A 25,053-nucleotide genomic window follows, 5' to 3' on the forward strand; every position below is an offset into this window, starting at 1 on the left:
TAATCAAGCAAGGGGGGGTCGCGGGGGGTTCTTTTGGCGCGAATTGCGGGAGGAGCGGTCACGGGGGTGTGTGTTTTTGCCGGCAAATCGCGGGAGGGGGGGGGTCGCGGGGGTGTTTTTGCCGCGAATCGCGGGAGGGGGGTCGCGGGCGGGGTAGTTTTCGCCATGAATCGTGGGAAGGGGGGTTGCGTGGGGGGGGTGTTTTGCCGCAAATCGCAGTAGGGGGGCGCGGGGCGGGGTGGTGGTGTGCGGTGGGGGGCGCTCACCTGGTGGCTGTGGAGTAGCAGTGCTGGGCAACATGGGGAGGCAGAGGATGTCTGGCACTGTCTGTGGGCTCACTGGGCTGGTTCTCTGTCATGTGAGTCAGTCATGTGAGTCAGAGGCTCCACCCAGCGTTATACACACACTCACACACTTTAAGTGACAGATGTAGCCAAACATATAAGAGATTGTATTCGTATTCTTGCTACGAATGAATATTACTGCATACCTCGTATGCAAAGTCGTGTTCCGGAGGGGGATTTACAAAGCAGTCATATACGACTGCTTTGTAACCCTTCAATGACGTATTAATTCGTATTAGCTGCCCGTATATACGGCCGCTAATACAAATTCGTACAGGCAATCTGCACGGATCAGTCAGATCCGTGCAGACTGCAAGGTGTAAAAAAAAATAGAAATAAAAATAAATAAATACAAAAATGGCGTGGGGTCCCCCCCACAGCTGAAACCAGAGCCGGGCCGCTAATTAAAAATCAGGGAACCCGACAAATAGGGGTTCCCCGATTTTTAACAACCAGCCCCAGGCTCCAGGTTCTGGGCTGGTTCCAAAAATACGGGGGACAAAATGACTAGGGGTCCCCCGTATTTTAAGAACCAGCCCTAGGCCAAACCAGCCAGCAGGGTAATAGCACAGCCGGGGACACTTATTATATAAGGTCCCGTGGCCAAAACATTCATCCCTACTGACCAGTCCTTGATAAAGCTGGCAGGACCAGCGAAACGCGTCAGAAAGTGCTTCAAACCCCATTTGCCACTTTGATTTGTGAATTGGAGTCCGAACCAGCCCAGTGGAAGATCCAGCTCTCCTCTCAATACCACCAAGACAGTTACCAACTCCAGGATCACTGCTCTATTCTTCAAAAAGGTGACCATATCACTGTCCTTCAACCATCTCCAGTGGCATCGGTTATTTGTGCCAACTTGGGCCGACCACCAGGATATAAGTGTGGCACCCCAGCCTGTGCCATTGTCCCGCAGCGGGGACAGGGTTAAAAAAGTTACTAAGCAGCCCAGTACCTGTTTGCACAAACCCCGGCAGCAGGAGCTCAGGGGTTAATCCCCAGATCAGTGAGGGTGCCAGAAAACGTCCCCAGGCTGATTGACAGACTGGACGATGTATGGGAGCAGAGGGGAAGTGAGGCGTGACAGTGGAGGAAGAGGTCAGGGGGTCGCAGCACGAGGGAGATAAGGAAGACGGAGCGTGCAGGCTGAGGGAGGACAGCGTGGAGGAAGACGCTGAGCAGCCCTGAGACCCAGAGATCAGCAGCGTCAGCTGGACAGATGAAGGAGCCGGGCAGAAGCTGGCCGAAGAAGAGATCCAGCAGTAGCCAGCCATACGGAGTCAAGGCAGCAGCAGTAAGACACTGTGATGTGTAAGGCAGCGGGGAGAGGCACAGCAAGGAGCCCAGCTGAGCAGGAGTGCGCAGCTGAGTGCGGCAACGCTGCGGCAGCAGCGCCCACACTAGCAGCCTTCCTGCAAGAAGAGGACCGGACGACGGGGGACCCTATCGCGACGGGCAGGAGCCCGCATCTTGCTGCTGACACCAGGTACCCCACGTGCCAGTTGCCCCAGGATTGCCTCAAAGGGCCCACTCCCCTCCACCAACTCCGTACACTCCCAACGGGCACCCACCCTGCTCGCCACCCAGAACGCCTCTAGCCCCTACTGGCTAGGGAACCTTTTGATATATGCCATTCCCCAGCACCCCACTAGGAAAACACTTGCAGCACCATGGGGACATTAATCCCATTTGAACAGGGACACCTTGGTTGTCTGTCACTGCCGTAGTCTAACTAAAGGAACGCTGCCACCTTGTGGCTAAAGTGCAAGTGGCAAGAAGTATTTGTTTAACCTACCAGAAGGAACCATTCTTCACCTTTCTTTTCCAAGGACAGTATTCCGGACTTCTCCCTAGGGAGGTATCTCCTATATATTTGGCTACATCTGTCACTCAAAGTGGGTGTCTGTGTCTATAACGCTCTGTTCCTGGACTTTCCTCTTAATGTGTGATTGCCTTCATCTGTGCTGAACACCTTTCTGAGAAATTAACCTGTTTAAAACAGGTGATGGCAATCATACATTAAGGGGAAGTCTAGAAACAGAGCATTGTGTCCCTCCTGGAGAGGGTCATGTTGGGAGGTATGTGACAGAGAACCAGCCCAGTGAGCCCACAGACAGTGCCAGACACCCACTGCCTTCCCATGTTGCCCAGCACTGCTACTCCACAGCCACCAGGTGAGCGCCCCCCTCCCGCGATTTGCGGCAAAACCTTCCCCCCCCCCGCGCCCCCCCCTCCCGCTATTCGTGGCAAAAACACCCGCTCCCCCGCGACCCCCCCTACCGCGATTTGCAGCAAAAACACCCCCGCGACCCCCCCTCCCGCGATTCGCTGCAAAAAGAACCCCCCCACGACCCCTCCCGCAATTTGCGGCATAACCACCACCCGCGACCCCCCCCTCCCGCGAATCGCGGCAAACCCTCCCCCGTGACCCCCCCCCCCCCCCGATTCGCGGAAACCCCCCCCCCCCCGCGACCTCCCTCCCGCGATTCGCGGCAAAAAGAACCCCCCCCCGAACCCCCCCTTGCACGATTGGCGGCACCCCCCTGCGACCCCCCTCCCGCGATTCGCGGCACCCCCCCCCCCCCCCCCCCCGCAATTCGCAGCAGCCCCAGGATTAAATGGCACATGCAAAACACTGACATGGCTATGGTCGACAATGAAAAGGTTGACATGAGTTTTTGAAGATTTATTTTTAATTTTTTTATTTTTTCATATTCATTGTCATGTGTCAACATGGACACCAATGAAGTGGCACACTTATGTCAACATTTACATGTGTTGACCTTTCTGTGTTGATTTTTTCTTGTGGCGATTCGCGTCACACCCCCCCCCGCAACCCCCCCTCCCGCGATTCGCGGCACCCCCCGTGACCCCCCACCTCCCGCAATTCGCGGCAACCCCCCACCGGAACCCCTGTGAACCCCGCCCTCCCGCGATTCGCGGCACCCACCCCCGCGACCCCCCCTCCCGCAATTCGCGGCACCCCCCCGTGATTCGCGGCAGCCCAGGATTAAATGGCACATGCAAAACACTGGCACGGCTATGGTCGACAATGAAAAAGGTTGACATGAGTTTTTAAAGATTTATTTCATTTTTTGAATGTTTTCATATTCATTGTCATGTGTCAACATGGACACCAATGAAGTGGCACACTTATGTCAACATTTACATGTGTTGACCTTTCTGTGTTGATTTTTTCTTGTGGCGATTCGCGTCACACCCCCCCGCAACCCCCCCCTCCCGCGATTCGCGGCACCCCCCGTGACCCCCCACCTCCCGCAATTCGCGGCAACCCCCCACCGGAACCCCTGTGAACCCCGCCCTCCCGCGATTCGCGGCACCCAACCCCGCGACCCCCCCCCTCCCGCAATTCGCGGCACCCCCCGTGATTCGCGGCAGCTCCAGAATTAAATTGCACATGGAAAACACTGACATGGCTATGGTCGACAATGAAAAAGGTTGACATGAGTTTTTGAAGGTTTTTTTTTCATTTTTTGAATATTTTCATATTCATTCTCATGTGTCGACATGGACACCAATGAAGTGCCACACTTATGTCAACATTTACATGTGTTGACCTTTCTGTGTTGATTTTTTCTTGTGGCGATTTGCGTCACACCCCCCCACAACCCCCACTCCCGCGATTCGCGGCACACACACACACACCTCCCCCGCGATTCTCGGCACCCCACCCCGTGACCCCCCCTCCCGTGATTCACGGCACACCCCCGCGACCCCCCCTCCCATGATTCGCCACAACCCCCGCCCCGTAACCCCCCCACCCGCGATTCGCGGCACCCACCCCCGCGACCCCCCCTCCCGCAATTCGCGGCACCCCCCCGCGATTCGCGGCAACTCCAGAATTAAATTGCACATGGAAAACACTGATATGGCTATGGTCGACAATGAAAAAGGTTGACATGAATTTTTGAAGTTTTTTTTTTCATTTTTTGAATGTTTTCATATTCATTCTCATGTGTCGACATGGACACCAATGAAGTGCCACACTTATGTCAACATTTACATGTGTTGACCTTTCTGTGTTGATTTTTTCTTGTGGCGATTCGCGTCACACCCCCCCCACCCCCCCCCGCAACCCCCACTCCCTCGATTCACGGCACACACACACCCCCCCGCGATTCTCGGCACCCCACCCCGTGACCCGCCCTCCCGTGATTCACGGCACACCCCCCGCGACCCCCCCTACCATGATTCGCCGCAACCCCCGCCCCCGTAACCCCCCTCCCGCGATTTGCGGCAACCCACCCCGCGACCCCCCTCCCACGATTCTCTGCAATCCCTCCCCTCCCGCGATTCGCAGCATCCACCCCCCACAACCCCCCCTCCTGCAATTCACGGCACCCCCCGCAACCCCCCCTCCTGCAATTCGCGGCACCCTCCGCGACCCCCCCTCCCGCGATTCGCGGACACCTAAGTTGCAATACAGGGCATCTTTCATACAATTCTAACCATATTTCTCATATACAAACGTTCACAAATTAAGGGGGCGCAGCCCCTTACGACGGTGTGAAGAGCGCCCGTAGGGCGCGATGAATCACCTAGTTCATAAGATATATGTACTGTCACGTTGTATGTTCTGTACTAGCGTGTCTTATAGGTACATTTTCTGTGTCGGATTGTTAGCAGGGGTAATGTCGGTAGTAGAGTATTGCTACTCATGTTGATAGGAACACCCGTAGGCGGTGTATAGCCAGCATTGCATAGATCAACTGTTTATGTCGTTTACAGTCATGTAATGTAGGGTGATCGTGTACTCTCATCTGTTTCCCTCAGTAAATAAATTTAAGTATTTGTATCCGCTGAACGCCTTGCTTGAGTTCCTGGGGTAACGTGCTCTCCGCAGTCGACACGACGAAGAACCAGTGAGGAACCAAGAGTATCCAGCGATTCACGGTAAAACATACACCCCCACCGGCGGCGTATCACATAAGGACACTTGGACATTTCTCACCTGCAAACTGATCCACCTCAATTCCCAACTGGAGCGGTAACTATTCAAATATTTTCCCCACCCTGGGCATACTAGGAACGGACTCTCCACATTATTCTATTTATTGTGGAATTGGGCTTTCAATACCTGCAATTGTGTTTTTATATCATTGCACACCCAGATGTGCTGTTTTAATTGTATGTTTTGTCACATTTTTCAAGTAAAATATTATATGTAAAGATCATCCAATTTTTTTTTTTTTTTTTTTAATTTCCCACAGCGCTGCTACCTTTTTCTTTGCGGTTTCACATCCCTACTGACCAGTCAGCCTGGCCAGGGGCCCTGGGGGAGTGGGGACCCCCCAATAAAGGGGTCCCCCCCTCCAGGACTTACCTGACCAGGCTGAAGCCTGGTGCTGTCCCTGGTGGCCCTGTGCGGTGGCCACCGGGCTGATTGAAGTGTAAAAAAATAGACGAAAAACTATTGTTTAAAACTGTGGAACTATGAGTCCCAACAAGTATCCCCCACAAGTCCCAGCCTGCGAGGCATTAAAGGGCCCGCTGGCACTTGTAGTTCCACAGTAATAAAAATAGTAAAATAAATACACACTGACACAATGAAAATAAAACTTTAATTCATCCAAAGCCATTACATACTGATACTTACCTATCTTGAGCCCGTAGGTAGCCCTCGGTACTGGTGTCCGGTGTCCTGGTCCTGTGTCGGCATCCGTGTCATCCTCCAGGTCCATGTCGGTGTCCGGGTTCCGAAGTAATCCATGGTGGAGCTGTGGAAGGCAATCCTACTCACCTGGTCCTGTGGCGAAGATCTCTTCTCTTGATCCGCCTTAGTCCAGGTATTCTTCAGCCAAGAAAGTCGGCTCCTGATTGGCCGCTAGGCGGCCAATAGAAATCATTCTGAGAGGAGGCGCAGAAGATGAAACATCTCTGCGTGTCTCCTCAGTCCGATGCGGAGAGTGCGGGGAGCGCCGACATGCTGAAGAATACCTGGACTACGGCGGATCAAGAGAAGAGATCTTCGCAAAAGGACCAGGTGAGTAGGATTTCCTTCCACAGCTCCACCATGGATTACTTCGGACCCCGGACACCGACATGGACCTGGAGGATGACACGGATGCCGACACAGGACCAGGACACCGGACACCAGTACCGAGGGCTACCTACGGGCTCAAGATAGGTAAGTATCAGTATGTAATGGCTTTGGATGAATTAAAGTTTTATTTTCATTGTGTCAGTGTGTATTTATTTTACTATTTTTATTACTGTGGAACTACAAGTGCCAGCGGGCCCTTTAATGCCCCGCAGGCTGGTACTTGTGGGGGATACTTGCTGGGACTCATAGTTCCACAGTTTTAAACAATAGTTTTTCATCTATTTTTTTACACTTCAATCAGCCCGGTGTCCACCGCACAAGGCCACCGGGGACAGCACCAGGCTTCAGCCTGGACAGGTAAGTCCTGGAGGGGGGGACCCCTTTATTGGGGGGGGGGGGGTCCCCACTCCCCCAGGGCCCCTGGCCAGGCTGACTGGTCAGTAGGGATGAATGTTTTGGACGCGGGACCTTATATAATAAGTGTCCCCCAGCTGTGACATTACCCTGCTGGCTGGTTTGGCCTGGGGCTGGTTCTTAAAATACGGGGGACCCCTACTCATTTTGTCCTCCGTATTTTGGGAACCAGCTCCGGACCTGGAGCCTGGGGCTGGTTGTTAAAAATCGGGGAACCCCTATTTGTCGGGTTCCCTGATTTTTAATTACCGGCCCCGGCTCTTGCAGCCTGGTGCTGGTTTCAGCTGTGGGGGAGATATTTATTTATATTTATATTTTTTTACACTAAAGCCTGCACGGATCTGACTGATCGAAAATGTAAATTTCCCCCATACTACCAGGCAGAGTTTGCCTTTTATATAACGCCCCTTTGGGCAGATTCATCAATTGCTTTTTTAATCAGATACATATATACTGTAGATACATTTTTGCTAAAAAAAATCGTACCAACCTTTAAGTGTCTCATTAGAAACCATCATCTGGGATTTACCTGTAAGGATAAGAGCAGAAGGGGAAACAATCATTACATAAGTTACATATAAAACCGAGTGTACTGTAAGATACTACATCAGGATTCCCTGAGGATCTCATGGGACTGATAACAGGGGTGAGGCAGCAGGTGATCAGTTATATACAGCACAGAGATGACTCAAAAACGGCACCAGAAATTGTGGGGCCCAGGACTGACAAAATAGGAAGCCCCCCCACCACCTATTGTTACACAAAATGTTTTAGTCAGATATTTTGGCCACACCCTTCTATTCGGATGGCGCACAATTTGATTTTTAACAAAAAATCTAAAACCTAAACAAGACCTAACACATATATTTTAAAGGTACGCCATACCACACTGAAAAAGGGGTGTATAGTGCCCAGTAGCAGCAGCTATGCAACTAAACAATTTGGGGACATGTGCCAGAAAAATAATTGGTGCAGCCCCCCTTTCCCCACACACACAAAAATAGGGACAGTGTGCACAGCAAAAATGTAGGGTGTGGGCAAGGGAAGTTGATACAAATTAGTATCAATTCACATTACTCCAAGCACTGTGCCAGGTAGAGCTCCATAGACACACTGCAGCAGGATTATGCACACCATAAATCACATACTGTAATGCCCATTTACATATTGCACCATAATGCCCATTACATCAGTAGCGGAACTAGGGCTCAGCAGCCCTAGCCGTGGCGGGAGGGGGGAGCAGGCGCCACTGGGGCCCAGGGTCACGGCCAGTGCCAGATTAAGCCTTCGGGGGGCCCGGGGCACTTTAGACAGGGGGACCCCCTTGCACTTGGCATTACTGGCTGAAAACTGCATGGGGGAATATTACACTGTCAAAACACAGAGTAAAGGCATTATAAACTTGGTCAATGGGTAACTGCAGGGGATACACACACACATACATACATACATACATACATACATACCACATGAAAAGCCTGTGTTTGTCCCTCTGCACCTTACTCTGTAGGAGACCTCACTGTCCCAGTACTGCCTCTGATTAAAAACCCTCCCATGACTAGGCTACTGCTGCTGTTATCCATGGGCCTGAGAAGCATGTAATGAGCTCCACCAATCAGAGCTCAGCACAAACGTCTCAGCCTCTGCCCTCCTGTGCAAAGTGTCATGGGACTTAGTGAACTCTCAGTAATGCACTGCACACTTGGCTCCCAATGCTCAGCACCATTAATCATTGTCACATTGGCAGATAGGTGACGCTGCAGCACTACCCCACGCCCATGCACAAAACCTTTAGCTAAAAAAAAAAATACATGCCAACCACAGGGGGCCCCCAGCTAGAGGGGGGCCCAGGGGCACTGACCCTTTGTGCCCCCATTATAATCCGGCCCTGGTCACGGCGCTCAGAGGCTGCCGGGAGCCCGGTGTGAGGAAATCTCTACAGCATCCATTAAGTAAGGATAATTACTTCTATGCCCGGCTGTCTGTGTGAGGACGCTCAGTGACTCGCGGCCAGAGACACTATTGAACAATGCTCAAGGTCTTGTAGAACTAGAAACACTACAAGTTAGGAAGGGTTGGTGAGAAAAAGGCGTATTTCAGCTAGGGTAACTGTACATGGAAGAGGGATTTTGATCATTTCAGTCACTAAAGACAACATTTTGTATGATTGGCAGCCATCAGCACTATTTTTGCCTATTACATTGACCAAACATATTTTGAATTGGTCCTGGACCACCATTCCAGAGCACCCCTGCAAGTGTCCCGAGGCGCCACAGCACACAGTTTGGGAACCACTGTTGTAGTACATAGAACATACGTGACATCAGAACATCTGCATAGGTTTGGAGGCAGAGCCGATGCCAACTGTCCTAAACACTGGACTAGTATAGGAAAATTCCGGCACCTGATATGGGCATGCCCAAAGGTGGCGGTATTCTGGACAGCAGTGATTGGAGAACTGGTAGCTATGGGCATCCCCAAAAACTGCTGCTCACCAGCAGCATATGTCCTGTCTATAGTGAACAATGGGGCAGATGTATTAAGCCTCAACAAGAGATAAATGCAAGGGTGATAAAGGCCCTTATTCTGATCGGTGCGGATATATATTTGTGTCTGCGCATGTGCAGAGGCGTCTCTGCGCATGTGCGAGCGGGGCGTACGGCCAAATCCCGCATGAAATGTGAACACTCCGAACAGGGGGTGGAGAGGGGCGTGAAGGGCTATTTGGGCTTATTACCATATGCATACGCCCCGCGTTTCATGGGCGTTCCCATGAAAACGCTGGGCGTACCTATGGTAATGCGGCGGTGACGCACGTGTAGGGGGCGGATATATGACATCGCCGGATGTCAGCTGCCCGCCCAGATCCCTGCTTTTGCACGGAAAAATGTCCGTGTGGTCTGAGGTTGCGGGTGCTGGTGGAGCACTCGGTCCTGCATTCGATGGTCTGCGACCATCGAATGATGGGGGAGGTTCCCTTAGATGGAGGAGGCGTATTCCGTGAAAAATACACGTGCGGTCCGTTCGGACAGCTTCTTACCGCATACGGACGGAGTTGGCGATCCGTATGGAAGGCGGGGTTTCGCACGCACGGTCCTGGCCGCATAAATCGGCTCCGGCCGCACCGATCAGAATAAGGGCCAAAGAGAGATAAACGTCCAGCCATTCAGCTCCTTACTGACTTTTTTAAAGCACAACCTGTAACATGGCAGTTAGGAGCTGATTGGCTGGACGTTTATCTCTCTTTTTCACCCTTGCATTTATCTCTTGTTAAGGCTTAATACATCTGCCCCATTGTATGCTAAGGGCCAGACATAGATACGTGGAAAGCCCTCGTCAATACGACTACTGAACATGAAAAATATGTGCATTTACCTACCAGGGTTCTAAGTAGTAAGCCGATAGACTCGGATGTGACCATAGGCCATGAAGCATGTGTACTGTACATTCATGGTAATTCAGAGAGGAGTAATTATCGTAAAAGAATGTGGCTGGGTAAAGATGGTTAACCCCTAGGGAAGGGGTTTTAAAAATGTTTAAGGTAACATTTTCTTTTTCAATATACAATGAGACATAGGCATGGAATGGTATATATGGAAGATGTGAGGTGAGTCCGCACTCCCTATGGAGGGTAGGTTTGTGTGTAATGAAGTTTTTTTATTTTTGTTTAATACGAAATAGATTGAAAATGACACTGTGGAAATAGCTTAATGAGACTGATAAAAGTCGGATGAAATATCACTAATGGAAAACACTGAATGTATGAAAGAAAAGTTGCGTGGAGTGACACGCCCTAAATTGTGTATAGAAACACAATGATTATATAAGATAGGGTAGATAAGAGTAAGGAAATATAAGACGTAGATGTAGGTAAATAAACACTTCATAAGTAGATAGATAGGTTGGGATAGCAGAGCCCACCACATGATCCTGATGATATAATGGAGTACCTAACCATTTTATTATGAAATGAAGATGAAAACCATAACTAATGTATGTATTGGAAAATGTAAAATAAAGTTGAATTGAAAAAAAAAGAAAACACCAGTACGCGAAGCCAGCGGACCGGAAGTAGCAGAGGTTTGTTTACATTCTCCATTGTTCCCCTCAAAGTGAGTGATTGTCCGCCCAACAGCCAATCAGGTGCTGAGTTATGCGTATGTATTTAACATCGAATGGGTACAAATACCTCAGCTGAGGAAGCCGCCGAGCATAGTAGAGGCGGAGAAACGCGTTCTGGAGCCTGCTCTAGCCAGACCATTGCCAGCCACCATCACTTTTTGGAATACAAATATCCCACTTGGGATTGGGACACTAACGGGAACGGAACCAGTACCTGGAGCTGAACTCCTGTCACCAAGGGAGTGGACATCCACTGCGGAATTATAAAGCAGTTCCTGCTCAGATATAGGACCTGGTATCCATACCCAGCATAACAAGAGTGACAATCCATGTGGACTGGTAAATATTTGCTCAAGAAGTAAAAAGCTTTATTGTCTCATGAAAATTCACATGCAGCCATAAGCCTCATAGCCAGCCCGTGTCTAAGCTATCTTATATGTTTTGTGTTGTATGTCTAGTGTGTCTTATTTGTGTGTAATTATTTATATGTAAAATGCGCATTTATTGATCTTAATATATATACCATGTTTTTTTTTATTAAACTAAATAATATAAAAAACAATATATGGTACTTATGTAGTATCTGGGCTGCCGATTTTTTGATTGTATGCCTTAAGTTAAGGCATGCCATGCGATGCGATATCGCATCGCATCGCATGCGACCATCGGATGCGATGCGATGCAATGCGATGCGATGACCCGATTTTTCCATAGGATTCAATGTTAAAATGGACTGAGTCCATTTTAACATGGAATTCAATGGGAAAAAGGGGTCCTTTTCATACCCCTACTATCCAAGTGGGCATGGAGTTGGATATAAACCCGAGCCCGAAGCGTGGCGAGCAAAGCGAGCCCCGCGAGGGGACGGTATTCTATGTCCCCTCACGGGGCTCGCTACGCTCGCCACGCTTCGGGCTCGGTGGCTCGCTACGCTCGCCACAGGTTTATATCCAACTCCATGCCCACTTGGATAGTAGGGGTATGAAAAGGACCCCTTTTCCCATTGAATTCCATGTTGAAATGGACTCAGTCCATTTTAACATTGAATCCTATGGAAAAATCGGGTCCATCGCATCGCATCGCATCGCATGCGATATGGTCGGGTGCGATGCGATGCGATGGACCCGATTTCAAAATCGGCAGCCCAGTTACTACATAAGTACCCAATATATTTCTCTAAAAGAGTTTTTTTGGGAAACCTTGTTGAGTGTGGCAGCGCCATCTAGTGGGGATTCACTGTCTCCACACATCTTGTCTTGTTTTGCTTCACAGAGAAACACAATCTCTCTGATAAGGTGGCAGCAGCCATACTCTAATAATAAATTGGATATTGGATGTGATCTTAGATCCCCCGGTGTAATCAGCCAGCGCTACTGAGTGATTTTTTCACTCCTCCCCCCTTTTTGTTTTGGGTTACAACAGCTAATGTCGTTTTCAGTGTGTATTTGCCCCTACAGGGGAACCCCTACAAAGTCACCTGGATCCCGGGATATGAACACTCTGAATAGGACACAATTCCGTCTATACTTACACACAGCTGTTACATTCCGGGGGTCATTCTGATCATCACATGCAAATTTGCAACGGTAACCAATGTTTTGTGACTGCGCATAAACATTTAAGCGCATGTGCTGCCGCTTGGTGCAAGTTCACCGTCCAGGTCACACCTAGCAATGCGGGCGTGGGGAGGCGGTGAGGGGGTCACACCCAGGGTGTGTAAATGCCCCCGTGACGTGGATGTGGGGGGCAGGCGGCTAATGTCAGTGGATGTACGCTTCACGTACAGGGAGCCCGCAGATCTAAAACACCACAGTGTGTCTTAGATCTGTAAGTACTTGCAAAATCATTTGATAGTCAGATGATTTTGTCCCCGCACGCAAGGCTGCGAATGGCTGTTTATGCTAAACATCCAATTGCATGGGGATATTCGTCGTGTGTATGTGTATGTGTGTGTGTGTGTGGGGGGGGGGGGGGGCATTCGTGCAGGCGATGTTTTAAAGCACACACAAACCTGCACATTTCTCAGCTTTGCGTATATAGCAGAGTGACCTCCTACATGTATGTGCCCAGTTATGCTCAGTCAGCTGTAAGTTGTTATATGACTAATAACCATGTAAATCAAAATGACTGCACCTGTACTTGCGCTAAGGGGCATATGCAGGTTGCGGTGTGCGAGCTGTACATTATAGACTGTAAGATCTGTACACAGACAGAATTACATTGTGCTGTACACAGAGTCAGGCTCTGATAGCTTGCACCATTGTCACCGCTGTCACCTCCACCAGTGATTATACAGGTCATCTGGCTCCTACATAAACAGTTACTGATAAGCCACAAATCACCAAACAGATCTCACTCACCATGTTGTGACAATTTGCGCTGGAGATTCACGACTGGTCCCATAAGGCCGACCAGCCTAAGGACATCTATGGTCACATCCAGCGCTGCATCTTCTCCATAAGTATCTATGAGAAGGTTTCCTGTTGTAACACAATCTGCCATTTCCAGGCGCCCACGTGGGATCGGGTCTCGCTCTTCATAGGGGAAATCCGACAACTTGCTCTTAAACAGTTTGAAGCCTTCACGTGTCAGATCTGCCAGAGCCTCATACAGAATGTCCCCAAGCGTCCTGTTCTTCTGGCACTGAGCCCCTGCAGAGTACAGAGAACACCTTCACCATCTCATAAGGAATTTACACATTTGTCATCTAGTGGTGGATTTCCTACTAGGAACAAAAGGCACATGACTGGGGGTGACACTTGCTGAGGGGGCACAACATACTCACCTGCATGAGAGCCCTGCCGGGGGAGAGCCCTGCATGAATCCCCCGCCGGGTTACCGACCCACACCAACCGCCCCCTCACCTGTGTCCGGGAAGCACAGAGCTGTGCTGCCCGGACCTGTGACCTCCTCCTTCCTGCACTGTAATCCTCCTCCAGGTGCAGGGAGGAGGAGGAGAGCCAGCCACCCCACAGCAGCACCCGCCGGCTTACCGCACAGAACAGCTCTTAATGCAGGACGCATGTTAGAGCATATGCAATAATTATGTCAGCGATTTTAGAACATCCCACCCTGGGTGTTCCTCTGCTCCGGTCCGGTGTCCACCACCCCGCCCCCCCCCCCCCCCCTCTGGAGCGAATGGCACGGCGAGTGTGCACAAATTTGGCCCTGTCACCCCCTTTGTGAAGTAGGCTAGGGTAAGTGGTACAAATTGTGCTATTAAGCCCCTCCCACTTTCTGCAGACCTGCGAATCACGGTAATATTCCTATTTTGGGGGCAGCACCTAAGCATGTGACAGTCTGGACCCACCCCCCAAACTGGCGTACTGCGTCTGTTCACCATGTGCACTGCAGGGGGGCAGAGGTAACATGTGCAGAGAAAATTAGATTTGGGTGGGTTATTTTGTTTCTGTGCAGGGTAAATACTGGCTGCTTTATTTTTACATTGCAATATAGATCTCACTTTGAAGTAAAACCCCACCCAAATCTAATTCTCTCTGCACAAGTAACATCTGCCCCACCTGCAGTGCACATGGTTTTGTCCATCTAAGAAGGAATTTGTCAGAAAGAGTGAACCAAAATAACCCCCTATGTGCCCTGTACATGCAATGGCTAACATAACATGATTACTAATACAAATGGGTACAAAAGCGGACACTCACGTCTGGTGGAAGTGGCCATCATGCAGCAGGCAATGAGATCTTATATGTCCTAGTAGAAAACAAAATGCAGATTATTGCACATGGATCTGGGATACGTTCCTGTGGCTTCATTACTTAAGCCATGTACACATGGTGAGATTTGGGCAGGCTAGAAGGTTAGCCAGAATCTCCCCGTGTGTACACTGTGGGTGATAGCGATGCGCAGCACCACAGCTTCACCATAGCGGATATAGGGCCAGATTCTCTAAGCTTCAAAAGTGATAAAATGGAGAGTGATAAACAGCCACCCAATCAGCTACTGTCTGACATTTTTCAAACACAGTCTGTGACATGGCAAGTAGGAGCTGATTGGCTGGCTGTTGATCACTCTCTTTATCACTTTTGAAGCTTAGAGAAACTGGCCCATAGACAGTGCAGGAAAGGCAATTTCGATTAGCCGCATGTCTGTGGGCATTTGGCCTATGGCCATATTACACATAGGGTTCCATTTATTATTCAATGTTTGTGGCTAATTCCCCGGGGGTTAGCCTCAAATATTAAGTATCACCTGAATGAATATCCCACTGTAAGGTTTCTGTGGTGGATGCGATGTTGCCCAATGTATCAATATCAGGCAGCATTGCATTGGGTCTCTGAGTTACCCTAGGCGCTGCAGACCGCGCTGCTGGCAGGGCCGTTCAGTCAACCAGGGGGGTTGTGATCCTGGGTAGTATTTATTATTTATTTATTACCAATTTCTTATATAGCGCACACAGATTCCGCAGCGCTTTACAGACATTATGTGATCTTATAATAAATGGGCCCCATAGTCACAATCGATTAGGGGCCCATTTACAGTATCAATGATCGCATTTACAATGCGATCTGGCAGAATATTACCGCCCAGGATTGCATTGTAAAATGCGATCCTATCACAGGGATGTATCATCCCTGACGCGCAGGAGCCCGTCCCTGCGATGTGCTGAGCCAGGTGTCGGGGGGTCTGCGCATGCCCCCCCCAGCAGCAGTGCGGTGTGTAGCCCATAGGCTACAATGGGATATCGTCATCTCAAAATGGCGGTAGCCCAGGGAGGCAATGCGCTGCTGTCCAATTTGGATAAATTGGGCAGCTTCACATTCCCCATAGTAACTGGAATTGAGGTGATTCCTGCTGCGGTCCCTCCTGATACATTCCAGTGATAACATTTGTGGCTAAAGGTGTGTACACACGGTCGACATGCCGTGCGATGCGAGTCCCGATGCGATCTGATCGCATCGGGACTCGCATCGCACGGCATGAAGGAGAGAAGAGGAGAGGACAGTACCTGTCACCAGGTGCCGGGCAGGGGCACAGATGGCATGGTGCTGCGACACCCGGGGCCGCGGCACAGCAACAGCTTCCCCCTGCCACCCCCCCATGCATACATCAGAGGCCACACACCCCGCCCTCCTCTATACGGCGGACTTCCGGGTCACTGCGCATCAGCCCTGCAGCCCCAGGAGAATCCCCTCTGGCTGCCAGAGCTATGTGAGTATAAGGCACAAAGACTATATAGTGCAGATCTGCACTATATAGTCTTGCCTGCCCTCACTATGTCGCTGCCGATTTGTGCTCACTCGGGAGAGCGCATCGGCAGCGCATCGGGCTCGCAAGCCCTGAAAAGTACACAATCGGCATGCGATATGACTTCCGATGTGCACTATATCGGCAACATCGGAAGCCATATCGCACCCGTGTGTACACACCATTACACCAGAAAACAACCATTGTATGATAAATGTGCTCCTTAGTGCACTAGCACTGCTGAGGTCACGTGATACACATCAGCCAACCAGCAATTAGGAAAATATACCAGTAACCTTTCTATAATGCTTCTATTCTATTTATTATTTATTTACAGGTTCTTATATAGCGCAACACAGATTCCATTGCACTTTACAATTGTGATCTCTATTTAGTACATGGGTAAACAATCTGCTGCTCTCCAGTCACTGTGGAACTACACATCCCAGCATGCTATGCCACAATGTTAGCATATCCTAACAGAAAGAAACATGGCTGGGCATGCTGGGATGTGTAGTTCCACATGAACTGGAGTGCCGCAGCTTCCTACCCCTGATTCAGAAGATAAGCTGGGTACACATATGTACAATCGTCGGGCCGTTCTTCCGATCTGCGGACGAACGGCCGTTCGATTGTATATATGTGTACGCTGTCCCGATCCCTTCGTTGCGATCGATAAACGGCCAAAAACGCTCTTGGCCGTCCACGGTCGGTCGGTCGCAGGTTCTTTGCTGCTTAATATTCTTCCGACAGGACGGCTCCATATCGAAAGAAAAGTGACATGTGTACGCACGTTCGATCGATATGCAGCCCGTTCCTGCGATCATTCCTCCCAAAAGCAGCACGCCCATGTGGGTGTTGACTAGCTGCGTCATCCCTCCATCAGCGCAGCATGTAAACAACAGGAAGTCTTCTCCCCCGTACTTTCCGCGCCATGCTGTTAAAGAATATTCGTTGTGTGTGCATTCCTTTTGAAATAAATAATCGTTGTGTGTGCATTCCTGACAGATATAGTTATAGAAGATAGATAGATAGATAGATAGATAGATAGATAGATAGATAGATAGATAGATAGATAGATAGATATGTGATGTTCATTGTTCTGCATAAACACTTAACATTTATTAAGAAATACTGACAAAAAATACTGTGAACACTTTGTTTATTTGGGTGGTCGGACCTGAACAGAGTATATCACATACAGGTGCTTGCATTAAGGTGTAGCAGGAACGCCCACCCACCCAAAAAACATAAAAACACATTTGAACATGGTGGTGTATGTAGTGGAAAGCGGTCCCACGGCAGCAACGCATCACATGGGAACATCCCGGCCTGCTCACATGTGATGCGTTGCTGCCGTGGGACTGCTTGCCATGACATAAGTGCCACGTGTGAAGGTTTAGCAGGAAAGCCCACCCATCCAAAAAACATGCAGTATATCAGCTGTGGTACCTGCCAAAATCTAAATGTACAAATGGACATATTTTCTCTATACAGGTGCTTGCGTTAAGGTGTAGCAGGAACGCCCACCCACCCAAAAAACATAAAAACACATTTGAACATGGTGGTGTATGTAGTGGAAAGCGGTCCCACGGCAGCAACGCATCACATGGGAACATCCCGGCCTGCTCACATGTGATGCGTTGCTGCCGTGGGACTGCTTGCCATGACATAAGTGCCACGTGTGAAGGTTTAGCAGGAAAGCCCACCCATCCAAAAAACATGCAGTATATCAGCTGTGGTACCTGCCAAAATCTAAATGTACAAATGGACATATTTTCTCTATACAGGTGCTTGCGTTAAGGTGTAGCAGGAACGCCCACCCACCCAAAAAACATAAAAACACATTTGAACATGGTGGTGTATGTAGTGGAAAGCGGTCCCACGGCAGCAACGCATCACATGGGAACATCCCGGCCTGCTCACATGTGATGCGTTGCTGCCGTGGGACTGCTTGCCATGACATAAGTGCCACGTGTGAAGGTTTAGCAGGAAAGCCCACCCATCCAAAAAACATAAAAACACATTTGAACATGGTGGTGTATGTAGTGGAAAGCGGTCCCACGGCAGCAACGCATCACATGGGAACATCCCGGCCTGCTCACATGTGATGCGTTGCTGCCGTGGGACTGCTTGCCATGACATAAGTGCCACGTGTGAAGGTTTAGCAGGAAAGCCCACCCATCCAAAAAACATAAAAACACATTTGAACATGGTGGTGTATGTAGTGGAAAGCGGTCCCACGGCAGCAACGCATCACATGGGAACATCCCGGCCTGCTCACATGGGATGCGTTGCTGCCGTGAGACTGCTTGCCACGACATGCACCATGCTTCTGGCCTCCAAATAAACAAGAAGGAGAAAAAAAGTTAAATAAAGTACACAAACTATTTTTTGACTTTACAATGCAAACCGTTATAAATTTTTTCGTATAAAGAGTGTACTACTGCTACGCCTTTTTGGATTTTTGAAATTTTTTGGGCTACGGTATGGACTTTCCCGCTAAGTTCTTGTAGACATTTATGGACTTGTGTCATGTTTTCTTGCATTGTGCTTTCGTCGCTGGACGTGTCAGGTGATGGTGTGTTCTTCTCCCCCTCTGCACTGACATCTGAAATCTCGATGATATCTATAATAAGTACAGATAAAGAAAGGTTTACCTTTCCACAAATGATACGTCACTATCCCATAAAGATGATTTGCAGTATACACTCACCATCTACACTGCTGGTGATCGCAATCACTTGGTGGCCCTCTGCGGTCCCTTCCATCGGCTGCGCAGCCTGGATATCATCTATAGTGACAAGGTAAAGTGACATATTACTACCCCTTGTTGTGTGTATAAAACATGTGTTCTGTTGGTGTGCTGGTACAAAACCTTACCTGTTGTACTCTCCTTCTTTATTTTTAGGTTGGAGGCCCTGTCTCTGCCTTCCTCATGTCTTCTCCTGGGATGGATTTCCTCTGAGTAAAAACAAGCAACATGTCAGCAAAACACACAAAATGTAATGGATCATGACAGTATATTAATAAAGCTACCTAGGGCATTGGACTCACTTCTTTTAATAATTCCACGAATTTTCTTGAGCTTGGCCTGCTCCTTGTGCTTCAGGTCCGACCACCGTTTTTGGAGCTGGTATTTGGACCTTCTTTTCCCAAACTTCTCCTTTATCTCCTTGCATACACGCTGCATAATAATTTCTTTTCTATAATTTGTCTTGGGGTATGTTTTTCTCGAACAATCGTAGTCCCTTCTATCCAGCATTTTGACCATCAGTTCCACCTCTGCAGATGACATGGCGGATGCGCGCGTCACTTTTTTCTCCTTGTTGTCAGCGATTTCTTTATCTGTTGTTATCAGTGCAGAATTGGAAAACAAAGGTTCTGTAGGTTCTGTACTGGCCTCCCCCATATGCGGTGGCGCCAGACCCTCCGACATGGCTCCTCGATGTCCCGTGTCTGTGTGACGCGAAGCACGTGCGTGGGGCGGAGATTCGTGTGCTCATCCAATCACTGTGTTTCAAGCCACGTTCAGCACGAAAGAATATTCCGTCGTTGCTGTTGGATTGATCGGAGCAGCGCAGCGAATTTTCCGGACTGTATCGACAATTATTTCGGTGAGTATTAACACAAAATGTGTAGTTTTCTATGACAGGGACTTCAATCTGTGGGCCATGGGTATGCTGGGGCTTGTAGTGACCGTGTATCCTATGTCCCACAGAGTTTCAACTCCTGTACTATAGCTACAGTATATCTAGTGTCCCACAGACTGAACACCTGTACATTAAATGGTTTATGGTGTAATAATATGCCTTTTTATTTTATTTTTTGGAACAGAAATTCAACCATGGCAGAAAAAAATGTCGAATTTATGAAGGACTTCATTGAGGCCTACAGGGATCAGAATTGTCTCTGGAATACCAAATCCAAAGACCATTCGAATCGGCAGAAGAGGCTATCTGCTCTGGAGGAGCTGGTGAGGGTGAGCCAGACCTACTACCCCACAGCAAATGTAGAGTGGGTCCGGACTCGGATCGCTAATATGAGGACCGTATTTAAAAAGGAACTAAATAAGGTGGAGTCCTCAAAGCGGTCTGGGGCAGGGGCAGACCAAGTCTATGTGCCCAGGCTGTGGTACTACGACCTGCTGGCCTTCACGGTGGACCAGGAGCTGCCCAGGGATTCGGTCAGCAACACTACAAGGAACCAGCCTGCCCCCTCCACCTCCGCGTGCAACCAAGAGCTTTCTGATGACACCATTTGCGGCACAGTAAGTAGACGTATTTTATTTTAAAAAATTTTTTTTAAACCAGATAAATATAACAGCAAGTACAGTATAAAAATTGTGAACATGTAAAATGAAAAGGGGGGGTATCGCCCCCTGCAACTGACCTCTCTGTTGGGCACAACAGAGAGGTCAGTTGCAGGGGGCGATACCCCCCCTTTTGGTTATACATCGTCAATTTGACCTTCTCTGTGGCCCTAATTCTGGTTCTTCTCAGTGGTGGAGGTATACTGTTATCCGCCTGAGAACACAGTGATCAATATTCAGACATCGCAAGTGCATTTACCACATTTTTTGTATTTGGAACTTTTGGTTGTCATTGGTAATCCCTGGTATCTACACTGTTGTAGTCTTTCTGGCGCGGATTATTGTAATATTTTTTGTTGTCTAAAATTAACGGAATAATATCATTCTGCCAATCCACAGCGCCAACACCAATAAAATACTGCATGTATTCATCCCTGTTAATTTAGCACGCATAGATGCATTTCTGGTGTTTAAATTAGTATTTGGTATGTCTGGTATCTAAATAATTAGTTTCCAGAGATGCCAGTCATAACGCCTCTTCAACTAGCTCACTTTCATCCATGGCAGCAACATGGTGGTGTATGGGCTGCGTTCTTCTGCGTAGATATAAAAATATATGGAAGTCTTAAAAATCGATAGTGATACATCATTGTCATCTTGTTTTGTTACAGCCATCGCTATTTGCCGAGGATGAATCTTCGGCATCGCTGGAGGTGGCATCACAGCTGCCTTCACCGGCCCTCTGCTCCACCCCCACACCAACCGCCACGACCAGCGCTGAACCGCAAACAAGCGCTCAACCTCCAGCAGAAGCGCCATCAAGAAGAGGGCGCAAAAGGCCGAGGCAGACTCCAGATGCTGCGGACGTGGCAACCACCAAGATCCTGGAGTCTGCCAACAGATTGATGACCATGGATGAGGATGATGCGGACCGGGTGGGGAGTGTATTAGCTGACAATTTGCGAAAGTTGGACCCGGCTACAAGGGTGGAGGTAGAGCGCATATTTTATGAGACGCTGTACCGGGCCCGTGTGGGGACTCTGTCCCGGCACACACGTCTCACCGATGAGACCCCTCTGCCTAGGGTTGAATTTCAACCCATCAGCCCAGCTCCTATACCCCAACAAGCGGTATTTCACCCGGTGCAATATCCGCAGTATCAACATTTACAGCCACCAACTGGGCAAAGGCAGCACCAACCGGCAACGTTGGCTAATACGCTCCCACCAGGTCCACCTGGTGGCCCCTTCCAGAGTTTATTGGAAAGTCCATCTCCCTCCCAACCACCGATGGATACAGGGGATTATGGGGTGGGACAAGTTTACCACCATATGTAAATATTTTATATAGTTTATTTAAGTGCATTATTGTTTTAAATATTTTTATGTTTAAGTATTTCTTTATTATTTATTTACTTGTTATTTATGTTATATTTTTTATAAGTTTATAAGTTAATAATTTATATAAAAATAAAAAATTCTGTAATCTAGTTGGTGTCCGTGTGAAAATATCATTTACCATGCAGGGTGACTATAGGGCACAGATATACATACGTACAAAGTACCAGGAGAAATTGGCATAGAAATAGGTGTGGTGGAGCAACTACTTGCTAGTACATAAACACCAGTACTGGGTACAGTCTGCACTCCAGGTGCCGTGGCATTGTGCCCTCCAGGAATGCCTGGCACCTGAGTACTACCACTCACTTGCCGTGATTCGGCCTCCACCTCCCCCTCCTTGCTGCAAGAAGACGCAGAGGACAACTTGTGCGGAACTGTGAGTATACAAATTTTATTGGCAAAATATGGATTATTACACACCAAAAAACAATATATTTACAATGACAAAAAGGTACATTTTTAAGCAATCATGTCATTCTGCCACTCCACAGCCCCAACACCATTGAAATAATTCAAGTACTCGTCTCTTGACAACTTTGCTTGCGTTGATGCATTTCTGGTGTTTAAATTAGTTGCCAAAGCTGTCAGACCAATAGGCTCGTCAACAACTTGGCTCTCATCCACTGTAGCCCCCAGTTGTTGTGTGTGCACCGCTTTTCTGCGCAGGTAGTTGTGCAGCACACAACAGGCCAGCACCACTTTGTCAATCTTATCTAGGCGCAGATTGATGGGACTGTGAAAAATTCTGAATTTATTACTCAGAATCCCAAACGCATTTTCAACCACTCGCCTGGCACGTGACAGGCGATAGTTAAAAATGCGTCGTTCCCTGTTCAGCGCCCTTTGTGGGTAGGGTTTAAGGACATTAGGGTGCAATGCAAAGGCCTCATCCGCCACAAAAACAAAGTTCAAACCGTGCTCATTTTCAGTCCGCTCTGGCAGATTCAGTTCATTTTTTTTCAGTTGGTCGTGGAAAAAGGTATTCTCCAGGGCTCCTCCATCTGAAACTCTACCATTTTTCCCAATGTCCACAAATACAAACTCGTATCGGGCATTAGCGATGGCCATTAGAACAATGCTGAAGAACCCCTTATAATTATAATAAAAAGATCCACTCTTTGCAGGGGGCATGATCCTGACGTGTTTGCCATCGATAGCTCCACCACAATTAGGGAAATTCCATAGATCACGGAAATCACGTGCAATATTTTGCCACTCCTCCTTGGTCGATGGAAACTGCAATATAAAAGTATATGCGTATTAATAATCTGTTTGGTTGATTTTAGACCCATCAGCCCTCCCCCATTGCAGCCTCAAAGCTATTACCCGCCTTATCAAAAAGACCCCCCACCCACTGGTGTAAAAGATTAAATCAACAGGCATTGTAAAGATATACATGTAGGGTACAGGTATGTGCACAGCTATACATATGGGGGACATGTATGTAATTTCCATATTTACCTTCATGTATTTGTCCTGAAGAACTTGGACGATGGCATCACAGGTGTCTGGTATTATCAACCCCAGCGCTTGAGATGAGATTGCGGTGGTGAATCTCAGGTCGGCAAGGGTCCTGCCTGTTGCCAGGTAACGCAGCGTTGCCACCAGTCTCTGCTCTGCAGAAATGGGCCTCCTGAAATAGGTGTCCTCTCTCTCTATTAAAGGGGTAACCAGTGTCAGCAGCTCCATAAAGGTAGCGTCATCCATACGGAGATAATTCCTGAAATCATCAGGATTGTTCTCCCGTATCTCCTTTAGCAATGGCATGTGGGAGAAGGTGTCTCTCCTCAGAAGCCAGTCTCTGGTCCAGCAGCTCCGATTCTTGGTCCTTTTTCTTTTTTTAATAGCCCGCAATCTAATGGCCATAGCAGCCAAAATGCACGCACGAGCCTTCCTTCTCCTCAAGCTCATGATTAAAAAGGCCCAAATGCACCGATAGACGAACGAACGTACGTATATCCAGTACAGCTAGCAATGATCTGAATAGTCACGGCTCTATTCACTGTACTACACGAACGATTCTTTGTTCCGTGATCACGCCTCGTTTTGGTATGCTCTTTTAAATCCAGCCCATTATGATAATGTTGTGTACATTTTTATCGTGCGAATAGCCAGAACGGGAGAGTGTGTACGGTGGTACAATCTTTTTCTTGCGATTGTTTGGACGGGAGTACATCGGACGTCGCAAGTACAATTGTACATATGTGTACGCGCAGATCGGTCGTATGTTTCGGACGGCCGAACGTGTATTCGGTCGATCGAACGGTCGCAAGAAAAATTAAATTGTACATATGTGTACCCAGCTATAGATCAGAAACATCTACATGTGATGGGTGTTACGCTTTTACCTGAGGAGCTGCAGAAGGGAGAGTGCTACCGACTTTGGTCTGTCCCCACTGATAGCAGATGTATGAGAGATCTGTCAGGTGGAAGCTCAGCAAGAAAAGTTGCTGTAACACTACACTACACAGACGTGACGGAGACAGAACCTGCCAAATGCACCAAGCTTCAGGAAGTGAAAAAGTGCAGAGTGACAAACAACCAGCCAATCACCTCCTATCTTCCATGTTACAGGCTGGGTTTGAGAAATTACAGTTGATTGGCTGTTTGTTTATCAATCTTTGAAGATTGGTGCATCTGGCCCAGAAATACAATACTACGGCAATAAGAGAAGATTCCTGTACCACACCCTGGGGAGGAAGGTCCTGAGTTACTTCCTGTTATTTGCAGAACTTATGAGTGATGTCGCTCAGAGCAAGGTCTGCACAGCCCCCGGGCATGGTCATACACACTGTATTCCTCCTTACTCATATGTCTCTATTACTGCTTTGATTAAGCAAGGGCTGCCTAAGCCAGAGCGTACTTAAGAGACTTACATTTTTTGGTTTGGCAGGAAAGGGTTAATGACTGCTAGTGTGTTTAAAGTTGGTTTCAGTTTTGTTGAAGTAGCCTTTGGGTGAACTGGAGGGGGGGGCGTGAGCTTAGGGAGAGGGGTATATATAGGCAGGTCCTTACCGGGGTACTTCCTCTTGCAGATTTTCTTCAGCCCCACCCACCCTCCCTTGCCTTCGGCATTTCAATTTATAGTCAAATCATTGGTACATTTACCATTTTCTCAGCTAAGGCGGTAGGGCGTCACGGTCCAGCGGTCACTTGTGGCATGAGAGGGCGCTGGGAGGCACTGCCCCCTGG

The 25,053-nt window shown here is 48.6% G+C and overlaps 1 protein-coding gene across 1 annotated transcript; it reads right to left on the reverse strand.

Annotated features, from left to right (window-relative positions):
* Positions 1 to 7,292: 7,292 nt before the first annotated feature.
* On the reverse strand, positions 7,293 to 24,420 carry LOC146009589 (pyrin domain-containing protein 1-like). The gene is made up of 4 exons (XM_083150037.1): positions 24,210 to 24,420; positions 14,607 to 14,655; positions 13,305 to 13,595; positions 7,293 to 7,351 (listed from the first exon to the last, which is right to left on the reverse strand). Exons 2-4 carry the CDS (start codon positions 14,626 to 14,628, stop codon positions 7,293 to 7,295), a joined length of 372 nt encoding a protein of 123 aa, XP_083006163.1. The 5' UTR covers positions 14,629 to 14,655; positions 24,210 to 24,420.
* Positions 24,421 to 25,053: the final 633 nt, after the last annotated feature.

Source organism: Crinia signifera, chromosome 6 (genome assembly GCF_055691185.1).
Source record: "Crinia signifera chromosome 6, ASM5569118v1, whole genome shotgun sequence".
Classification (NCBI taxonomy): Eukaryota; Metazoa; Chordata; class Amphibia; order Anura; family Myobatrachidae; genus Crinia; species Crinia signifera.